The 16,950-nt window shown below is 38.0% G+C and overlaps 1 protein-coding gene across 4 annotated transcripts in view; it reads left to right on the plus strand.

The window, feature by feature from the left end:
* The window catches only part of SLC44A1 (solute carrier family 44 member 1), a 62,799-nt gene that overhangs the window by 8,610 nt on the left and 37,239 nt on the right, over positions 1-16,950 (plus strand). For all 4 annotated transcript variants that reach the window (XR_011723444.1, XR_011723445.1, XR_011723446.1 and 1 more), the window contains exons 2-3: positions 9,664-9,753; positions 12,142-12,284. Coding sequence is in view for 1 of the 4 variants with exons in the window: in XM_071731925.1 (XP_071588026.1) it covers positions 9,664-9,753; positions 12,142-12,284 (233 nt within the window). In the remaining 3 variants the exon portion in view is untranslated. The remainder of the gene's footprint in view (positions 1-9,663; positions 9,754-12,141; positions 12,285-16,950) is intronic.

Genomic DNA, 16,950 nt, shown 5'->3' on the forward strand with positions numbered 1-16,950 from the left:
GCTAACACATTGGAAAGAAAATGTGTGTTGTAGCTGAACAGTGTTTTAATCGTCCAAAGTTATTAGTACTTTGTAATTTATGACTTGCAGTCTCATAGTAAGAATAAAATGAAATTCTGTTAAACAGATTGATGTACAAGTAGAAAATAAAATAAGTAACTTGATAGCTGCAAAGTATCTTCAAAAGTGCACTGTTTTGTTTTTGGGTTTTGGGTTTTTTTTGTTTTGTTTTTGTTTTTTTAAATTAGTAGCTTTTAATAATTAAGAATCGTGGAAGTACTAAACATGCTTTGAAATGAATATTTTAATTCCCTTAAAAATATTACTGTGATATTTGTAAAGTGTCCTTGTTTATTGGTGTTTTCACTAGGTGTTGGACAACATGTAATGCAGAAAAGAAATGATAACTAAATACTTTGGGATTTTAAAACTGTGCTTTTGTCTGCAAGTAGCCTTCTTTCTAAACTTTAACATCAGCTAATCATCTCAGCTCTATTTAATCAGCTGTGTTATGTTTCAAGATAAATATTTAAGTTGTAGACTGATGTGGAGGGATTTTTAGCAGCAATGTTTAATACAAGTTGACTGCAAAGATGACCAGAAGATGATGTACAACACAGCATATGTCAGATTTGTAAGTGAAGTCTTCCAGTATGAGTCTTTAGGGAGAGCATCATTATATTATACTGTCAGTAATGCTGTAAGTGCTGTCTTATGTGCTCTGTTTTGTTTATATTATGTTGGAAACTCATAAATACTGCTTGGAAAGTATGAGAATATTAATGAAATAGCAGACGTAGACACAGTGAATTTGGTTGTATGCTTTGTCTCTGAAGAGGAGCAAATTATAAATTCTTACCCTTTGATGCATAACTTCCAAACAGCATTATTTCCTTGTGGGAAGTAGGAGTTTCATACTAACAAAGAGCGGACTCAACTTTTCAGTGGACAAGGTCTTGGAAGTGGTGAAATGGAATTATTGGGCAAATAAAGATGTGGGTTGTTTTATCTAAAGTACTGGCATGTGACTATGAGTAAGATCCAAAAACATGACTAACACCTCATTTGCAGTAAATTGAAAAATAAGCCATATTTGAATGAGATGAAAGGAAAAATTCCACAAAAAAGGGCATTAGACACTACAAGACAGCTGCCATTTGTAACTGTAATAGTATCATGGCGCCGAATTCTCTTGCCCCTGGAAGTGGGAGACCTAACTTAAGTTCTGCAAGTCTAGGGGAATTGAAGCCTCAGCCTCCCAGGAGAATGCTATTATCAGCAGGCTGTTTAGGATAGCAGCAATGCTTCATACTCCAGAGGTCTATGCAAAGGTTTTTATGTGTTTATGGAGATATTTTTATTGGTACAGCATAGTTCATTCCTCCAGAGACCTGGTGTAGTTAATAGAGTAGAAATCTGTGTTTGATGGTGTGTATTCCTCCTCTAGTAATGGGGACATACCATTAGTTTGCTCTGCAACAAATTAAGTTCATTGTGAACTTCAGGCTTTCTAGGTTTATAGAGAGTCATCTGAATTTGTTGTAAACTGCAGTAAGAAACTTCTTGGTGCTATATCTGAATACCTATAGGTCATGCTTAGGCATTCTGTAGGTAATTGAGTGTGCTAACTGGGGCAGCTTCACACAATGTCCTTAGGCTCCAGTGCAGTAAGCTAAGGGTTTTTTTTAGTTTGGAGAGGAGGAGACTCAGGGGAATCCTCATCACTATCTACAGCTACCTAAAAGGAGGTGGTATCCAGGTGGGGGTTGGTGTCTTCTCCCGTCAGTAGGACCAGAGGGCATGGTCTTAAGCTCTGCTAGGAGAGGTTTAGGATAGATATTAAGAAGAAATTCTTTACAGGGAGGGTAATCAAGCATTGGAATGGGCTGCCCAGGGAAGTGGTGGATTCTCTGTCCCTGGATGTTTTTAAGAAGAGACTAAATGAGGCACTCAGTGCCATGGTCTAGTAGCCATGGCAGTAGTGGATCAAGGGTCGGACTTGATCTCAGAGGTCCTTTCCTGTGATTCTGTGAATCTGCTTTCTCTGAAAAAATGTCGGGCAGTTTGTGAAGTCAAGAATTAAAGATAGTTTTTAACACTTCAGGACTTTGCTTTGGACACTTAAATGAGTGCATTAGTCACTTGAAGATTTTGTGAAGAGAGCTAGCTTGCTTGCACTGCTACTTTTTTTTTCCTGTGAATTGCATGTGTGGGGGTCTTTTGAGGGGGAGTTGGTTTTTGAGGCTTTTTTTAGGAACAGTTTCATCTAATCTTCAGAGCAATAGAAAATCCTAGTAGGGCTATAGACTTCACTCATATTAAAGGCAGCACACACACCTTCATATTGGCACTGTTAGGGATTCCGGACTCTGTTATTTGAAAAGGTGTTAGAAGTAATCCATGTCTTTTCCCTCCTTCTCAGAATTAATTCCTTTGTGCAGTACCTTTAACAGGTTAGAAGTTGTTGAATGCTTTTGTATGAAAATGTGAAACAATTTTGTAGTTTTAAGTTTATATTTTGATGTTCATATAACTTGTTCAGATCATTAACTATCTACTAAGCTCGCTGTGCATACAGAGAAATACTGTTTTTCATTACTGACTTATTTTTAGTGAGGCACACTTCATGTACACCTGTAAATGGTACCACATGTATTTATGTAATCAAATGTTTTTGTAGTTCAGATGCATCATACTGGTCATCTTACTCACTTGCATTTTGACATTCATAATGAAAGGAAAGAAATGGCTGGTTACTTCATGTGAAGATGGCTGCAGCTACTTATGGAATTGGGGACTTCTCTCTTGGTTTTAGGCTCCAGGTTTGAGTGATTTAGAAGCATCCTAAACTGTTAATGCCCAGGGTCAGAGGTCACCTCCTTTTCTTCAGGCTTTAGAATTAGGACTCTTCAGAGGTAGGAGAAGTTTCATTCGGACAATATAGAGTTGCTGCTAGTACAGTTGTTAGCTAGTTTAAACAGATAAGTAGTGTATAAAGGTGTGCTCTGTCTGACAGAAAAATGCTATGCTTTTTTTGTAAATTGGAGAATTAGATTCTTGAAATGGAAACATTTTTATATACTAGTAAATTATCATATCTTTATCATAGCTGCCAAACTTCATGGTGAAGGCCAGTACATAATTTGGGCTGTTTTTTACCTCAGAGATAAATGAAATGCGTAAATAATCAGCTCCTTAAATGGTCATTAGGAAATGCTGACAAATGGTTCAAGAACTGTGTCTCTGGCAGTTTGGGGACATCTCAGTAGCACATGGTGCTTCAGTTTTAAGCTTGACAGAACAGCTTCTAGACGGATTGTCTTCTTGGTGGCAACCTCACTAACCTGGCTTGCCTGTTTCCTAAAGAGAACCTGGGAGCAGATCATGCCTTACGTGTCATTTTGGGGTGTGCACAGTATGGCCATGGACCCACCAGTTCTGAAACACTGAACTTGTAATGTAGGTGTAAGATGACTGTACTGTCTATTCGTGCTATTGGAATGAACTGAATGGTATTGATATAGTCAGCTAAATCTCCAGTACTTTATCAAAACCAGCCTTCCTTCTGGAAAGGTAAGTTCTGCAGAACACAGTGGCACACTAAAGCTCCTGGACAGGATGTATGGTTTTTTTTCCTTTGTGCTCTGTTTGTTAGTGTCCTGTGTTGATGTATACCTACACAGTCATTTGTTACTCCTTGACTGATGCACGCAAACAACAATTTCTATTGACTTTCCTACATAAAGCTACAGTCAGTTATACTCTGCATTCAGGTGTTACATCAAGGTGATAAAGCAACAGAAAATTTAGAGGCGGTGTAGTTAGATGATTGTGGTTCTTGGGACAAGGTTTTTGTAACAAGTGATCTTAAAACTGCCATGTCAGTTACAATATCCACAAGGAATATTAAAAGTACATTAAAAACTATTCCTTCATTTATAAAGAAAAAAAAATTTTAGGTACTTGCTAACCACGTTTTCCCATACCTTCTTATTTTTAAACCTGTGAGAAATGATAATGGATATTCCAGGTTGTTCTGTAGTGACCTCTGCAGAGCAAAAAAAAATATATTAAAGCTATTTTTAAAGTCTTTTGTAGAAATTTAAGTTGCTGATAACTTTCATACACAGATTACACACTTTCAGTTCCTTCAGGTAACTATTTGTTCTCCCCCAAAGAACTCTTTAATAATCATTGATCTGATTTTAGCTAGCTTGACAGCAATAGCTAACTGATCAGTGATATTTGATTCAGTACTATTGGGTCTTAATAAAAGGTTGAGGTCAAACTGTTGCTGCAGAAAAAGAGGCTGTAACAGAACTTGAGTTATTCTTAAATATCAGAGAACCTAGATGAGAAAAGGAAAAAAAAGATCAGGAATTGTTTTCACTGCATGAATAACTGTAATTAGAATTTTCCCTTAAGATGCATTTTTAATTTTCTTAAATATTTTAAGTGCTCACAGGGAGAAATTCTTTATAAAGAACATGCAGTTGTTGGGGTAGTGGAGATACTAAAATCCTGAAATGTGGATATAATTCACACGAGAAATTAAGGACCAAATTTATCTTTAAGGAAGCGTCTAACAACAACAACAAAAAAAAGGTGGTGAAAACCAGTGAAAGCAGTGGTGAAGTCTTCATTTATAGTAGGTCTGTGTGTAGCAGTATTGTAACTTGCCAGCTGAACCAGCAATTTCAGAAATAGCAAGTGGTGTAAGAAGCCACATCCTTAAAGCATGGTATGTGTTGCTAAGGGGAGAATAGGTCAAATGCTGAAGTGCCTGAGTATCTCAGGATCTGAAAAAAATGGACATTTATACCTGCTTGTTTAGATGGATGAGTCAAAGTGCCATGTCTTTTTGTTCAGTATTCCACAGAAAAAAAGTGGTGTTTCTAAATGTAGAAATATGAAAGCTTATTTTTCTTGCCTACAAATGAAAAATTGAATGCTTTGCATCAGCATCATGCATCAGGCTGAAAGAAAAAGGAAACTAAACCAAAAGAATTTTTTTGCTTTTTAAGAGGGAATGTCAGAACAATTTGTGTGCATCTCTGTATTGAACTGGTTTAACTTTCTGTCTTATTTTCTCTTTGGTTTTGACTTGAAGTGGAACTGATTAAAACCAAATGCTGAAGCAGAAGAATATTGGCTCACTATGTTTCATCACCATGTAGAGTTTCATCTAGCATCACTTTATGAGTAAGGGTAGTGAACAATTTATCCTAGCTGTGTACCTTCCAGAAATTTGGAGCACCTGCACTTGAAAGCCTTCTCTTGAGATGGCTCCTGTAACTGGAATCTCATGAAGTTTGACTCAGTTTGTCTGTGCTGGCTGTGGTCATTGCTTTAAAATTTTGTCTGAACTTGGTTTTCTTAGCATTGTGTATGATAATCCTGGAGTTATACTAGTAGTTTAGAAGACTGCTCTTCCTTATGACTAGTAAGTCTTTCTATAGAATTTTTATGGGACATCCCTCATTCTGAGTAATTTCTGAGACTTGTTTCAAGCTGTTAAGCGTGAAGCTTCCCAGGGAGGTGGTGGAGTTTCCATCCCTGGAGGTGTTCAAGGACCATTTAGATGTGGCACTTGAGGATATGGTTTGGTAGGGCTTGTGGTAGTTGGATTAGAGTTGGACTCAATAATCTTGAAGGTCTTTTCCAAACTTAATGACTCTCTAAATTTGTATTTGTTTGTTTTGGTTTAGTTTTTGGTGGGTTTTGTTTGGTTCTTTGGTTTTTTTTTTTGTTTTGTTTTTTTTTGTTTGTTTGTTTTTGTTTGGTGGGGTTTTTTTTGTTTGTTTTGTTTTTGTATTACCTTTACTACCTGAAGCTGTATGTGTATTCTGACTACGTGTGTGTTCGTACGGCAGTGAGAATAGTCCTGTATTCCACTTGTTCGCTTAGACTTCCTAGCAGAAGTAAAGCCTGCATTCTGACCTCTCCCACATCTTCTTTTCATCCAGTGCATGTTAATCAAACCAATTACTCACTGGGTTGCCCTTAAATCAGCCCACCTGTCTGAGTAGTAACTTTGTTTTCTTCTTCCTGAAACATATAATAGGATCACCACAAGATTTTAGGATTTCTTTCTTCTGCCTTTCTCATGCTGTTGCAACATCATCTGTTGATGCCATATTTCAACTTTTTCCTGATCTTATTTGGATATTTACTACTCAACCTGCAGCTTGATTATCCATATATATAATATGGCAGGTGTTCTTTACTTGACTTCTTGCTTGAGTCATCTCCTGAACTGCACATTGCATAAGACGTTCTGTGTTTTAAAAAGTTATCTGTAATTCTCTGTAATTGCATCTTTAGTCTTCTGCTAACATGCCATAATTTTATGCTTTTTTATGTGCTTATGCTTGTTAGACGCTGGTTAGGAACAAGTGCTTGTATGGAAGCATCCAGTACAGCTATTACAGCTAACAGTGAAAGTGGTAACCACTGGTTTTGTGCTGTGCCAATACCTGTAAAATGTATTACAGTATGTCACATCTACTATATGGTGCTGTAAAGCTATATTCTGGAAGTGGTGGGGATTGGGCATTGGGTTTTTGTGGCTGGAACTAGATGATCTTTAAGGTCCCTTCCATCCCTAGCCATTCTATGAGTCTGTGTGTGTTTTGAAGTGATTGGACACAATGAATACCAAGAAAATGCTCCCTTATTATTTTGCATTTGCAGACAAGTGCTTACTCTCTACAGAACACCTATCTCTGTATTCAGCTAAAAACCCAAAAAACACAAAACAAAACAACAGCTAGCATGCTGGCATACTACCCATAAGTACACTGCAAGAGAAAGCCTAACTAGATATTCAGATTTCTAGGTGTGGAATTAAGGTCCAAGTGTAAACTTGTGCTTTACCCAGTAGTGGGGTTTTTTTGTTTTTGTTTTTAATCATTGAGTTTGCCAAGTTGGTTTTTTTGTTTGTTTGTTGGTTGGTTGGTTTTTGTGTGTGTGGTTTTGGGGTTTTTGTTGGTTTTTTTTTTTTCAGCCTCGGCAGGTGCAAACTTCTGAACAAACCCATTTGGATTCTTCAGAAAATAAGACTTAACTCTTGGGATTAGCACAGAAGATGTTTTACAGGCAGGAGAAGTGTTTCCAGGCTTACATTTTGTCTCGGAAATTCAGGCTCTTTTGTCTGCTTTGCAGTCAAACTGCTAAAGATTCTGATTCTCTGTGCACAGGTAATTATATGCTTTGTTAATGGCAAGAATATTAATAGGTAGTATAGCATAAATTATAAAAGCACTTTAGTAGTACTTTGAAGGTTCTTAATCTGTCTGGAGGAAAACCTGGAATCAGAATTGCTTATTTAGGATTGCAGACAAAAAATGTCTGCTAAGATTTTGATATTTCTGTTACAACAGAGAGGAACATAGTTCCTGGGCAAGCAACACTTGTTACACCTTATGATGAGTACAGATTAACTGTTTGTGTTGCCCAAGCATGAGTATCAAGGTCTCAGCAGACATCTCAGGGTGCAGGAGTGTCTGGCAATAGTCCCTAGGGAGACATGAGCACCAACATCAATGATGAGGATGAGGATGAGGAACTGTGGAGCTATGGAAGAAGATTAACTGTGAGTCCTCAGTATAAAGACGCAACTGATAGGAAAGATAGATACTGGCAGCTGTCTTGCATTGTAGCATGATCTGGAGAGAAGAAAGATTGGACAGCCACTTGGAGAAAGATGTTCTAAAGTTGTGTAATTTTATACCATGTTTTGATGAGTGGTTAAATTGAGGGTTGGCATATATATAAGTGCTTTTTGAATAGTTTCCTAGGGTGGTACTTGTTTAAAATACTTTTCTTTTTTTAAAGTATTTAAATTATGTTTTGGAGCACAGTTAGGACCGTGTACAGAATTACTTTCATTATACATTACACTAAGGCATTTCAGGTTTCTTTTTGACATACAAATTGCAGTCCACTTAGTAAAAAAAAATGGCTTACTTATGGCAACTGTGAAAACCCAGACAACTTAAGTCATTGGCAGAGCTATTCCAGAGGATGTCTAGAGGCTTTTATAAATCCTATTAAAAGATCTTCTTTGCAGATGGTTTGGAGAAGATTAAAAAAACCCCAGCAAAATGTTAAAATGTGCTGTGCTGTGCATCTTACTGCTGCCTTTTTTGTTGAGGGCAGCTTAAGGTGCAGCTAAAACTGAAGTTTATCTCTGCTGTTTGTAAATTAAAAGCCAATCTCTAATGAGCCCAGAGTTCTAGGCGTGGACTGAGGAACGAGAAGCATGATGCTTTATGTATTTTATGCAATTATGATTGTGCCAATTATAATGATATAAATGTCACAATCTTGTTGTAAATGTTAAGCTTGAATAATGTGTTAGTTTTTAGTTTCAACCACCAAATTCAGAAAACTTGTGTTGAAGGAGTGTAGTAGAACCTTTTAGCAACACTTGCCACTGTTTATTGAATAAAATAAAAAGTTTGAGTGTTCAGGAGCTGGAGTGAATTTGCATAGTTTGAATTAAGAAAAAAAGATAATTATAACATCTGCAAGTGGAACTTCCTTAACAAGAATGCAAAAATAGCATGGAATTCCCTAATGTGAAACCAGACTGCTTAGAAATCTTTACTTTTTGAATCATGGTGCATGCAGGATTTAATTTATATTGTATCCGGTTTGTATTTTTCTAAAACCATTATTTATAAAATTGCCCTGTGCTTGTGAATTAGCAAAAATAAAAAGTAATAATAAGAAAACCAAAAACCAACCAACCAAAAACCACCCAAAAAAAAAAACAACCCAAAAAGCCAAACTAACCCTTGCCAGTATCGTGAGTTACACATTATATCCTTTTTGGATAAAATTTTCCAAAATACATGCCTGAGATAAAAGCTGTTGACACTTTCACAACCATTCTGTTTTAATCCAGGAGTGACATTTGCTGCTTTGTCAACAGTCTTGAAGATGCTTCAGAGTATTGAGAGGAAAAACAAATAAAAAATTTGAATAGGTTACCACTTCTGCTCTGTCTCTGAAGAGAGGTAGTTTGTATTCTCTCTATATCAATCTCTTCCTTTTCCTTGAATATGAAAAGCATGTGTGCATTTTGGGGGTTTTACTCGTGGTAGCCCCCATCATTGAGTGCTTCAGCCTTTAAGTGCCTTCCTCTCTGGCACCTGAATAGTACTGACTGGAGGTTTCTTTGCTGAAATGTTAAGCTCAGCTGCTTCTTGGCAGGTAGAATACTGTTCCTTTAACAGCAGTTTATTACCTCCTTTGTACCTCTGCTATTCTTGTTAAACCTGACAGTAGTGTTTTAAAACCTAGGAGCTCTTGAAAGTTTAACTTATATCCTTCCTGGGAAGCAGATTACTGGAATGTGGCTGTGGAAGATGGCAATAGCAGATACTGTTGATTCCATGCCATTGGCTTCTCTTTTCTGTTACTAAAAATAGGTGAAAATATATACTGTTTCATGGATATATACCTATGTGTTCTTGAATAAATAGCTGATCTAGCTTTTTTTAAGTGTCTTTTGGCCAACTTGCTTCACCTGTATCAGAGTTTAAAGATAACTCTTGTTGTATGTTAATGCCCCAGATAATTTTTTGCATTTTTCTACTATGAGCTTAATGCAAATAAATAAGTGTGATTAACCTTATCTCTCTCCTCCCACGTAAGAGCTCCAAGCGAGAATGGAAGCCTTTGGAGGACCACAGCTGTACAGATGTGCCATGGCTGCTTTTGTTCATCCTCTTCTGTGTAGGAATGGTGAGTAAAACTCAAAGGATTCTGTCAGTGTTACGTTGTTAAAGAGCTTGAATTAACCAGGAAGAAGTTTTAAAACTATTCATTAATTTAGTCACTGGACAAGATCAGGGTATACAGGCATGAGATCTGTCAGCTGTGGAGCAGAAATGGGTAGTATGTACACATTAAAGGCCTGTGGTAATCTGTAATTTGTTGTTTGTGCCAGTTCTTGCTCCTGCTCCTTTTCCCCTGACACTCTGGTTTTCTTTGTAAGTCATTTTCACCCTGGAGATATACTACTGAGTTCAGCTGCCCTCTGAGACTGTGGATGTCCCAGAAATGGAACTTTGGGTCTGTTTAATTCTGTGAATCACAGTAAACTTTTTTGCCGAGAAACAAAGATCCTTAATATTAAACTGTTTTCTTATTGGATGCCTAGCATAAGCACTTACTGTTAACAACAGTATTTTTAATGGTATATTTTTTAATGGTAATATTTTGCTTCCCATTCCTATGTGATGAAAACATGGCCTTGCTCAAGACAACCTCATAGCACCATGTACTTGGCATGTAAACACAAACTTCCAACAGCTGCAGATTTTTGAAAACTAAAAATATGCTTCTTGTGTTGTTTCATGGACTCAGTGTGTGCTGTTCTTCCTAAACAGATAATGTCTGTCACTGTCTTGTACTACTGTGTTGCAAGAGTACTCTTAGGAGTCTGGGACTTCTGTGCTGTCGACTTTCTTTTCTACTGTCCCACAGTATTTGTACATTGAAAAAATTTATTTTTCTTTTCCTGAAATGTTTGTCACTAGCTGTACTTCACATGCAAATATAATTTTTTAAAATTTAAATCATGCAAATTATTTCCTCACTGTAACACGTGGATATCTGAAGATTTTAGAAAGCACAAAACTTCCTGAAGTATGCAGATCTTTTTTTGTTATTTTTTTTCCTGCCTTTGTTGATGCTCCCTAATTACACAGTCTATATATGTACCAGTTCTCTCTATGATGAATTGGTCTCTGTGGGTTAGTGTCCTAGTATTTCCTGTCTAAGCAATATAGTTCAGAGAGCAGTTATCCTACTGAGTCAAATACTCTTAAGTTTACTGTCTAGACAGTTTCACTTGAAGTACCATGAGGGGTCATGAGGCCACTCCTGCACTGTTGTAAATTAAGTTGGGGAGGAATTGCATTATTTCCCTTACCCAGTAAAAAATTCTTGGACCAGCCAAGAACCTGAGTACTATTGTATGTAAAATGCATGCTAGTATGTCCTTTACAGCATAGTAAGGGATCTGAGAAATCGAAAGTGAGTGCTAGAAATCAGCTTTAATTATTACTTGTGATAGCCTTTTGCTCACTTTACCCATTGTTTTCCACACTGAGTGTCAAGTCTTTAAGAGTATAAGTGCATTAGCCACAGAAAAAGTAATAACCAACTTGCTGTCTGGAATTTCTCTATAGTGATAGCCTGTCCATCACAGAAGATCACTCTCCTTTATCTTCAGGTCTTTGGAAGCACACACGTTTTAGCTGTTCCATACTGGATTCATTACCTGTTGTGTCATCATATCATTTGATCTTGTTGTTGTCGTATGTTGCTCAAAGTGTGTTTCAGATGTTGGTGCTGCTTCCCCTTCTTACCTGTTTATTGGTGGTAGCAGAGCTAGCTGATGGCTCACATCTCCCTGTCAATGGTGTTTCTAGAGAGCTAATGATTCTTTTGGGCCAGTCTCCTGTTAATATCCTACCTGCTTTGATCTTGGTTTTGCTAGTGATATATCTGTGAAAGTTCACAGTGAGCCCTGTCTGTCTTTGGATATTTTCCACATTACTTGGAGCTACTTTTTCATTTTCTTGCTTTGTTTCTTTCCTGCATTTGAACCCAGCATCTGGAACCATAGTGGCCTTGACCTGGTCACTTGCTGTGAAGGATTTCCTTAAAAGCAACTTATGCCACATAGACCTCTTCAATCTAGCTCATGAAAGCACATAAATTGAAGAAAAAAACCCCAAATCTTTAAGCTAGAAAATCTGGGCTCTCTGGAATCTTCTAAGATGCATTTGAACCCTTTACAACTCCAGCTCTTGTAGCTCTCCTTCACTACCTGCCCTTTGCTGCTCTTCTGTGTCACACACGATTTGCTGACAATATGACTTTCAAAAAAGCACCTACAGTATTCTTGATGCTGCTATGCTATGCAATCTTAGGTGTCTGAATCCTCTTTTTGTCTTGTGTTTAATTTATAACTGCACAACATGTTCTCCGTGACTAGTCATCTTTTGTTTTTCAGGCTGAAAGAATTTTTTAAAAAGCACTACTTAGAAACAAATTATTTATAGACTTTTCCTAAGTGTCAAGTAGGGTGTTACTAACCTGTGGGGTTTTTTTCTTCTCCAGGGTTTTATTTGTGGCTTTTCAATAGCTACAGGAGCAGCTGCAAGACTGCTTTCAGGATATGACAGTTATGGAAATATTTGTGGACAGAAAAATGTCAAGGTGGAGGGGATAACCAACAGTGGCCTGGACCTCACACACAAGAAGTGAGTATGTAATTCAGTGGCTGCACTCTGTAAATCAGGAAAGGTTAAGCCCTTTCTTCCTTTGAAGAGTGATTTTCAATAAAATGGGAAGATGAATATGCTAACTCATTCCTACTTGTTCTTCTGCATTTTTTTCCCCTGGAGAACAGTCTTGTGTAACAAAGCAAAAATACTTGGAGGGTGTATGTTGACAAGTGTGCAATATAAGTACAGCAAAGTCATGGAGGAATTTCCCTTCCTTACACTTTATGTAAGAGATTGTATCAGACCACTGAAGAATATTGTAGAGCTTCAGATATTACAAATATTCTTAGATTTGATACCTGTGTAGAAATGGTTGGCTTTTGAGTATGATCATTTTCTGCCACTGAGTTCAGGAGATTGGAGTATATTTGAAGGAGACTCTAAAATTTAAACTGTGAGAAGAATATATAGAAGTGGATTGTGGAGAAAATGCACAAAACTTAAGCAGCACACAGCTCTTTGTTGTGCAGAACTGCAGTAGTAGTATTAGAGCTTAATAACAAGAATTGTGGACTGGAAGGGTGAAAACCTGTGAACATCTGTTGGCATCTGACTGTCACTCAGTGCTCAGAGTGTATCTATGCAGCTGAGGTATCTTCAGAAAGTAAACTGTGTAGTCTAAGCTTAGAACAGAGTGATACTGATTGACAAAAAAGATGTTTCTTTCACTGTTTCTTTCACTTCAAAGAATTAAAAGGTCCTTAATTTGTAACTGTGTAAGCCTTTTACTTCACAGTAAGTGACACTGGCAAATATGAGTGTACAAAATACTTGAAGGCAGATTAAGCTTATCCTATTTGCAGCCTTGCTTCCAGAATCAAGATGTAGTGTATGAAATGATGATGCTTTATCTTCCTGGTGTGGTAAGGGGAGAGGAGACTGCTGTATTTCTCATGAGTATAAATGAGCCTAGTAAGCTACCATTCAGAAGCCAAAACTTGATGCCTTTTAAAAAAAAAATTTATCATTGTTGAGTTTTGAAATTATATTTTTGATAGCTTGCCTAAAAATTTCTTTTTTTTTTCAGAAGTGAAAAAAAGAAGGACATTGAAATACAATCTCAAAAGGGTAGTAAAGACTAAGGAAAGTTATCCTACAGATCTGTAAAAAAAATTACGATGTATTTTGAAAAGCTGTACTGAAGTTCATTTTGAATTACAGGCCTCAGGATGGAGAACTTGATATTGGCCTTATTTCAGACACTGGCTTTTGAAAATCCTTTTTCTCATTTTGCTTTCTTTGTAGGAATCAGCTTAAATTTAAGTATTAGCTTAATTTCTAATTTTTACTATGGCTGCAGGAGGTAGACATTAAAAACTAGATACAGTTATTTTTACTGAAGTAACTTTTTTATCATGGCATATTTCAGAGTTTCTTTCAAAACATTTTGATTTTCAGAGAAGTGGGCTGTTAAGATCAAAGAATCACAGAACCATAGAATGGGTTCTGTTTGAAGGGGCCATTGAAGATAAGCTTGTGCACCTCCCCTGCTGCGAGCAGGGAAATCTTTCACTAGATGAAGTTGCTCGTCAAACCTGACCTTGAGCACTTCAGTAATGAGGCATCCACAACTTCTCTGGGCAACCTGTTCCAGCGACTCACCACCCTCCTAGTAAAGAGTTTGTTATGTATCTAATCTCTGTGTTTTTCTTACAAACACCCTGTAAGTATTGAAAGGCTGCTATAAGGTTTCCCTGGAGCCGTCTTTTCTCCCAGTTGTTTCCGCTTGTCTTCATAGTAGTGGTGCTCCAGCTCTCTGTTCATCTCCATAGCCTTCCTCTGAACCTACTTCAACAGGTCCATGTCTTTCCTGTACTGAGGACCCCAGAACTCGACAGTAGTTGAGGTGAGGTCTTACCAGAGCAGAGTAGAGGGGAGAATCACCTGCCTTGTTTTTTTGGCCACACTTCTTTTGATGGAGCTCAGGATACTGTTAGTTCTCTGGTCTGCAAGTGCACGTTGCCAGGTCGTGTCCAACTTTTTGACCACCAGTACTCTGTAGTCCTTCTCTGCAGGACTGGTACTTCACAAAGAAGCTTCCTAGGATGTAAATCTGATATGCTGTGTTGACAGTAGCAAACAAATTTTCACTTGCAGTGTTGAAGCAACTCTAACAATATTATTACTTTATTTGCTTCAGCCTTTGTATGAATAACTAAATTCAGCCTTTCTGAATAACTGAAATTGCAGCACAAAGCAATTAATTAAAGCAATTACACTAGAAGTATGTTCTTCGATGGAAGAACAAAATTTCTGATGACACAGTATGGAATTTGCTGCAGTAAAATACCTTTCAATAAACCATAGCTTTAAAAAGCAAATCCAAAATAACTTTTCCTCTGTAATGCTGGTGCCTACCATTTTGATTCTTGTTTCAGCTACTCAATATTAAAAAAAAAAAAATCTCTTTTCTTAGACCATGTATTGAAGCCATACATTTGAAAACTTGGAGTTTGCTTTGCAGCTGCCTTACTGCTGTCAAAACAGTCTCTGAACAGTGTAGTGGAGTGTTTGAATTATATGTGGCTGTTTAAGTTTATGTCAACACAGCACACTTCTGTCAAAACTGCACATTGTAGTATAGCTTGTTGTATCTCTAAATTTCCAGGCTTGAATTAAAACTGTCATGTTTATTTTACAAAATACTCTTGATCTCTTCTGTCCATTAAATTATAGCTTGGTTCTTGAAATTAATTGGCTGCTGGCATGGGCTGGATCCTAGCTTGTTAATGCTGATGTTCTTGACTTGGTTTCCTTAGGCTTTTCTCTGTAACATTATTTAAGGGATGCTTGGAGGAACCTTCCCCCTGACCACTGGAGATGGGTCCACTGTGTCCCTGGGTCTAAGGTCTCTGTCCAGGCTAAGTGATGTGGATGGACAGACACACATGGGACCCTGACACAGTTGGTTACAAGGACTGGTACTGAAAAGGTTCTGCTTTCAATAGTGTCTGTGTGCATCCAGAAACACATGCACAGGTGGCCACATCTCCATCTCCTTGTGGGCTGAGAGAGACAGATCACTAGCGCTTTTGACATTCTCCAGGTTAAGACGCACATGTACATTTATGGGTGCCTGAAGTAGCAGCACAGCCCTTCTCTGGCCATTCAGCTCTCCTGTCCTGATCCTAGGCCCCCTAACCTGTCCCTACCCAATAACTAATCTAGTTTGGTGTGCTTCCTAGCAAGAACACACACACTTATCCCACAGGCACCCCACATTCACAAGTCCCCCAAATAGCAGCACAGACCTTACACTCAACTGCCACCCCTGCACTGACCCCGAGCCTCCTTCATGCCAGCTGGAACAGCTTGCCGTTTGCTGTTAAGTTACACACCAACACACTGAGCCAACAGCCAGCACCACACAGGCTGTCACCCACAGTTCTGCCCCAGTCATTGGCTCTGAGCCCCTCCCTTATGCTTGTAGGTGTTTTTTGGAAAACAGATGGTTTCCACCACAGTGGCTAATGGCCAAGGTCCCTTCCTACCCCAATTGCTGGCACTGACACCCTGCTTGCTTTGCTAGCTGACACCACAGGCCTGGGGCACCTTTACCTCTCTTTGTTCTGACCCATATCCTCTCCTATCCCATGCATATTTTCTCATGAGCTGGCACAGACCCACTGATGCCCCCCTCCTGCATACTGCACTCTCAGGTTTGCATCCTTAGGAGTCACAAAGCCTCAGTTTGCCTGCAGTGTCTTGATAAGCCACCAATCATTATGACTAGCTGTTTCTTGGTTGTTTTTTTTTTTTTTTCTGGTAAATTTCATCATTATTTATGGGTTAAAGTTTATTGGTTAAAGTGTTTATAATTTTACTGAAAGATAAGAATTCTCACACACCACACACATATCCTTAATAATAGTGCAACTGACCAGATTTCTTCCTATCCTTACCATATGTTGGTCAGGTTTGGCTCTGTAGGTTCTTGCTTGTAGCTCTGTTGACCAGATACCCTTAAAAGAGCAGACTCTCCTTCACTTACCCTTGTGGTATGGAATAGCAACTGAAGGAACTTGCCCTTATGAAGAGGAAGCTATGGCAGGAGTTCATTTGACACAAGTGTTGTATGTGTTGGTATCAAACAGAATATCTTATTTGAAATAAAGGAAAAATAGGGAATTTGTGGCTTGTTGTTCACACTGAAGTTACCTTGGCTTTGTATGTTGGACAGAAGTTTGTACTTGCTTCTTTGATTTTCATGGTTGATTTTCAGCCCTGAGGGGTGTGGTATGTCTTAAGTAAAAAACCCAGAAATACTACTGGATAGTTCTCATGGAGGTATGGACAAGGAAAGGGAATATGTTGACTCAAAGAGCCTATTAGTACATTTCAGTTGCTAGAGATGACATGGGTTGATGGACTTCCAGGAAGTAAGACAGGAAGCCTTGTAGGACAGAAAAAATGTACTAAGTAGTTCTTATGTACTGAGACTTGATAACAGAAGAGCCTTTGGGGGAAGGTTAGACAGTAGCTGGCATATGTAGACTGGAATTGTTCAGTCAGGACCAAACTTAAATACTTTTGGGGATCAGAAGGGATTTTTATGGAACTAATCCCCACCATAAGGACTGCAGAGATAAAAATGGCATCTTATATGAAGTGCATGGTGTATCACTAGAATCATAGAAATTTG

This window comes from Heliangelus exortis, chromosome Z (genome assembly GCF_036169615.1).
Source record: "Heliangelus exortis chromosome Z, bHelExo1.hap1, whole genome shotgun sequence".
Lineage (NCBI taxonomy): Eukaryota > Metazoa > Chordata > Aves > Apodiformes > Trochilidae > Heliangelus > Heliangelus exortis.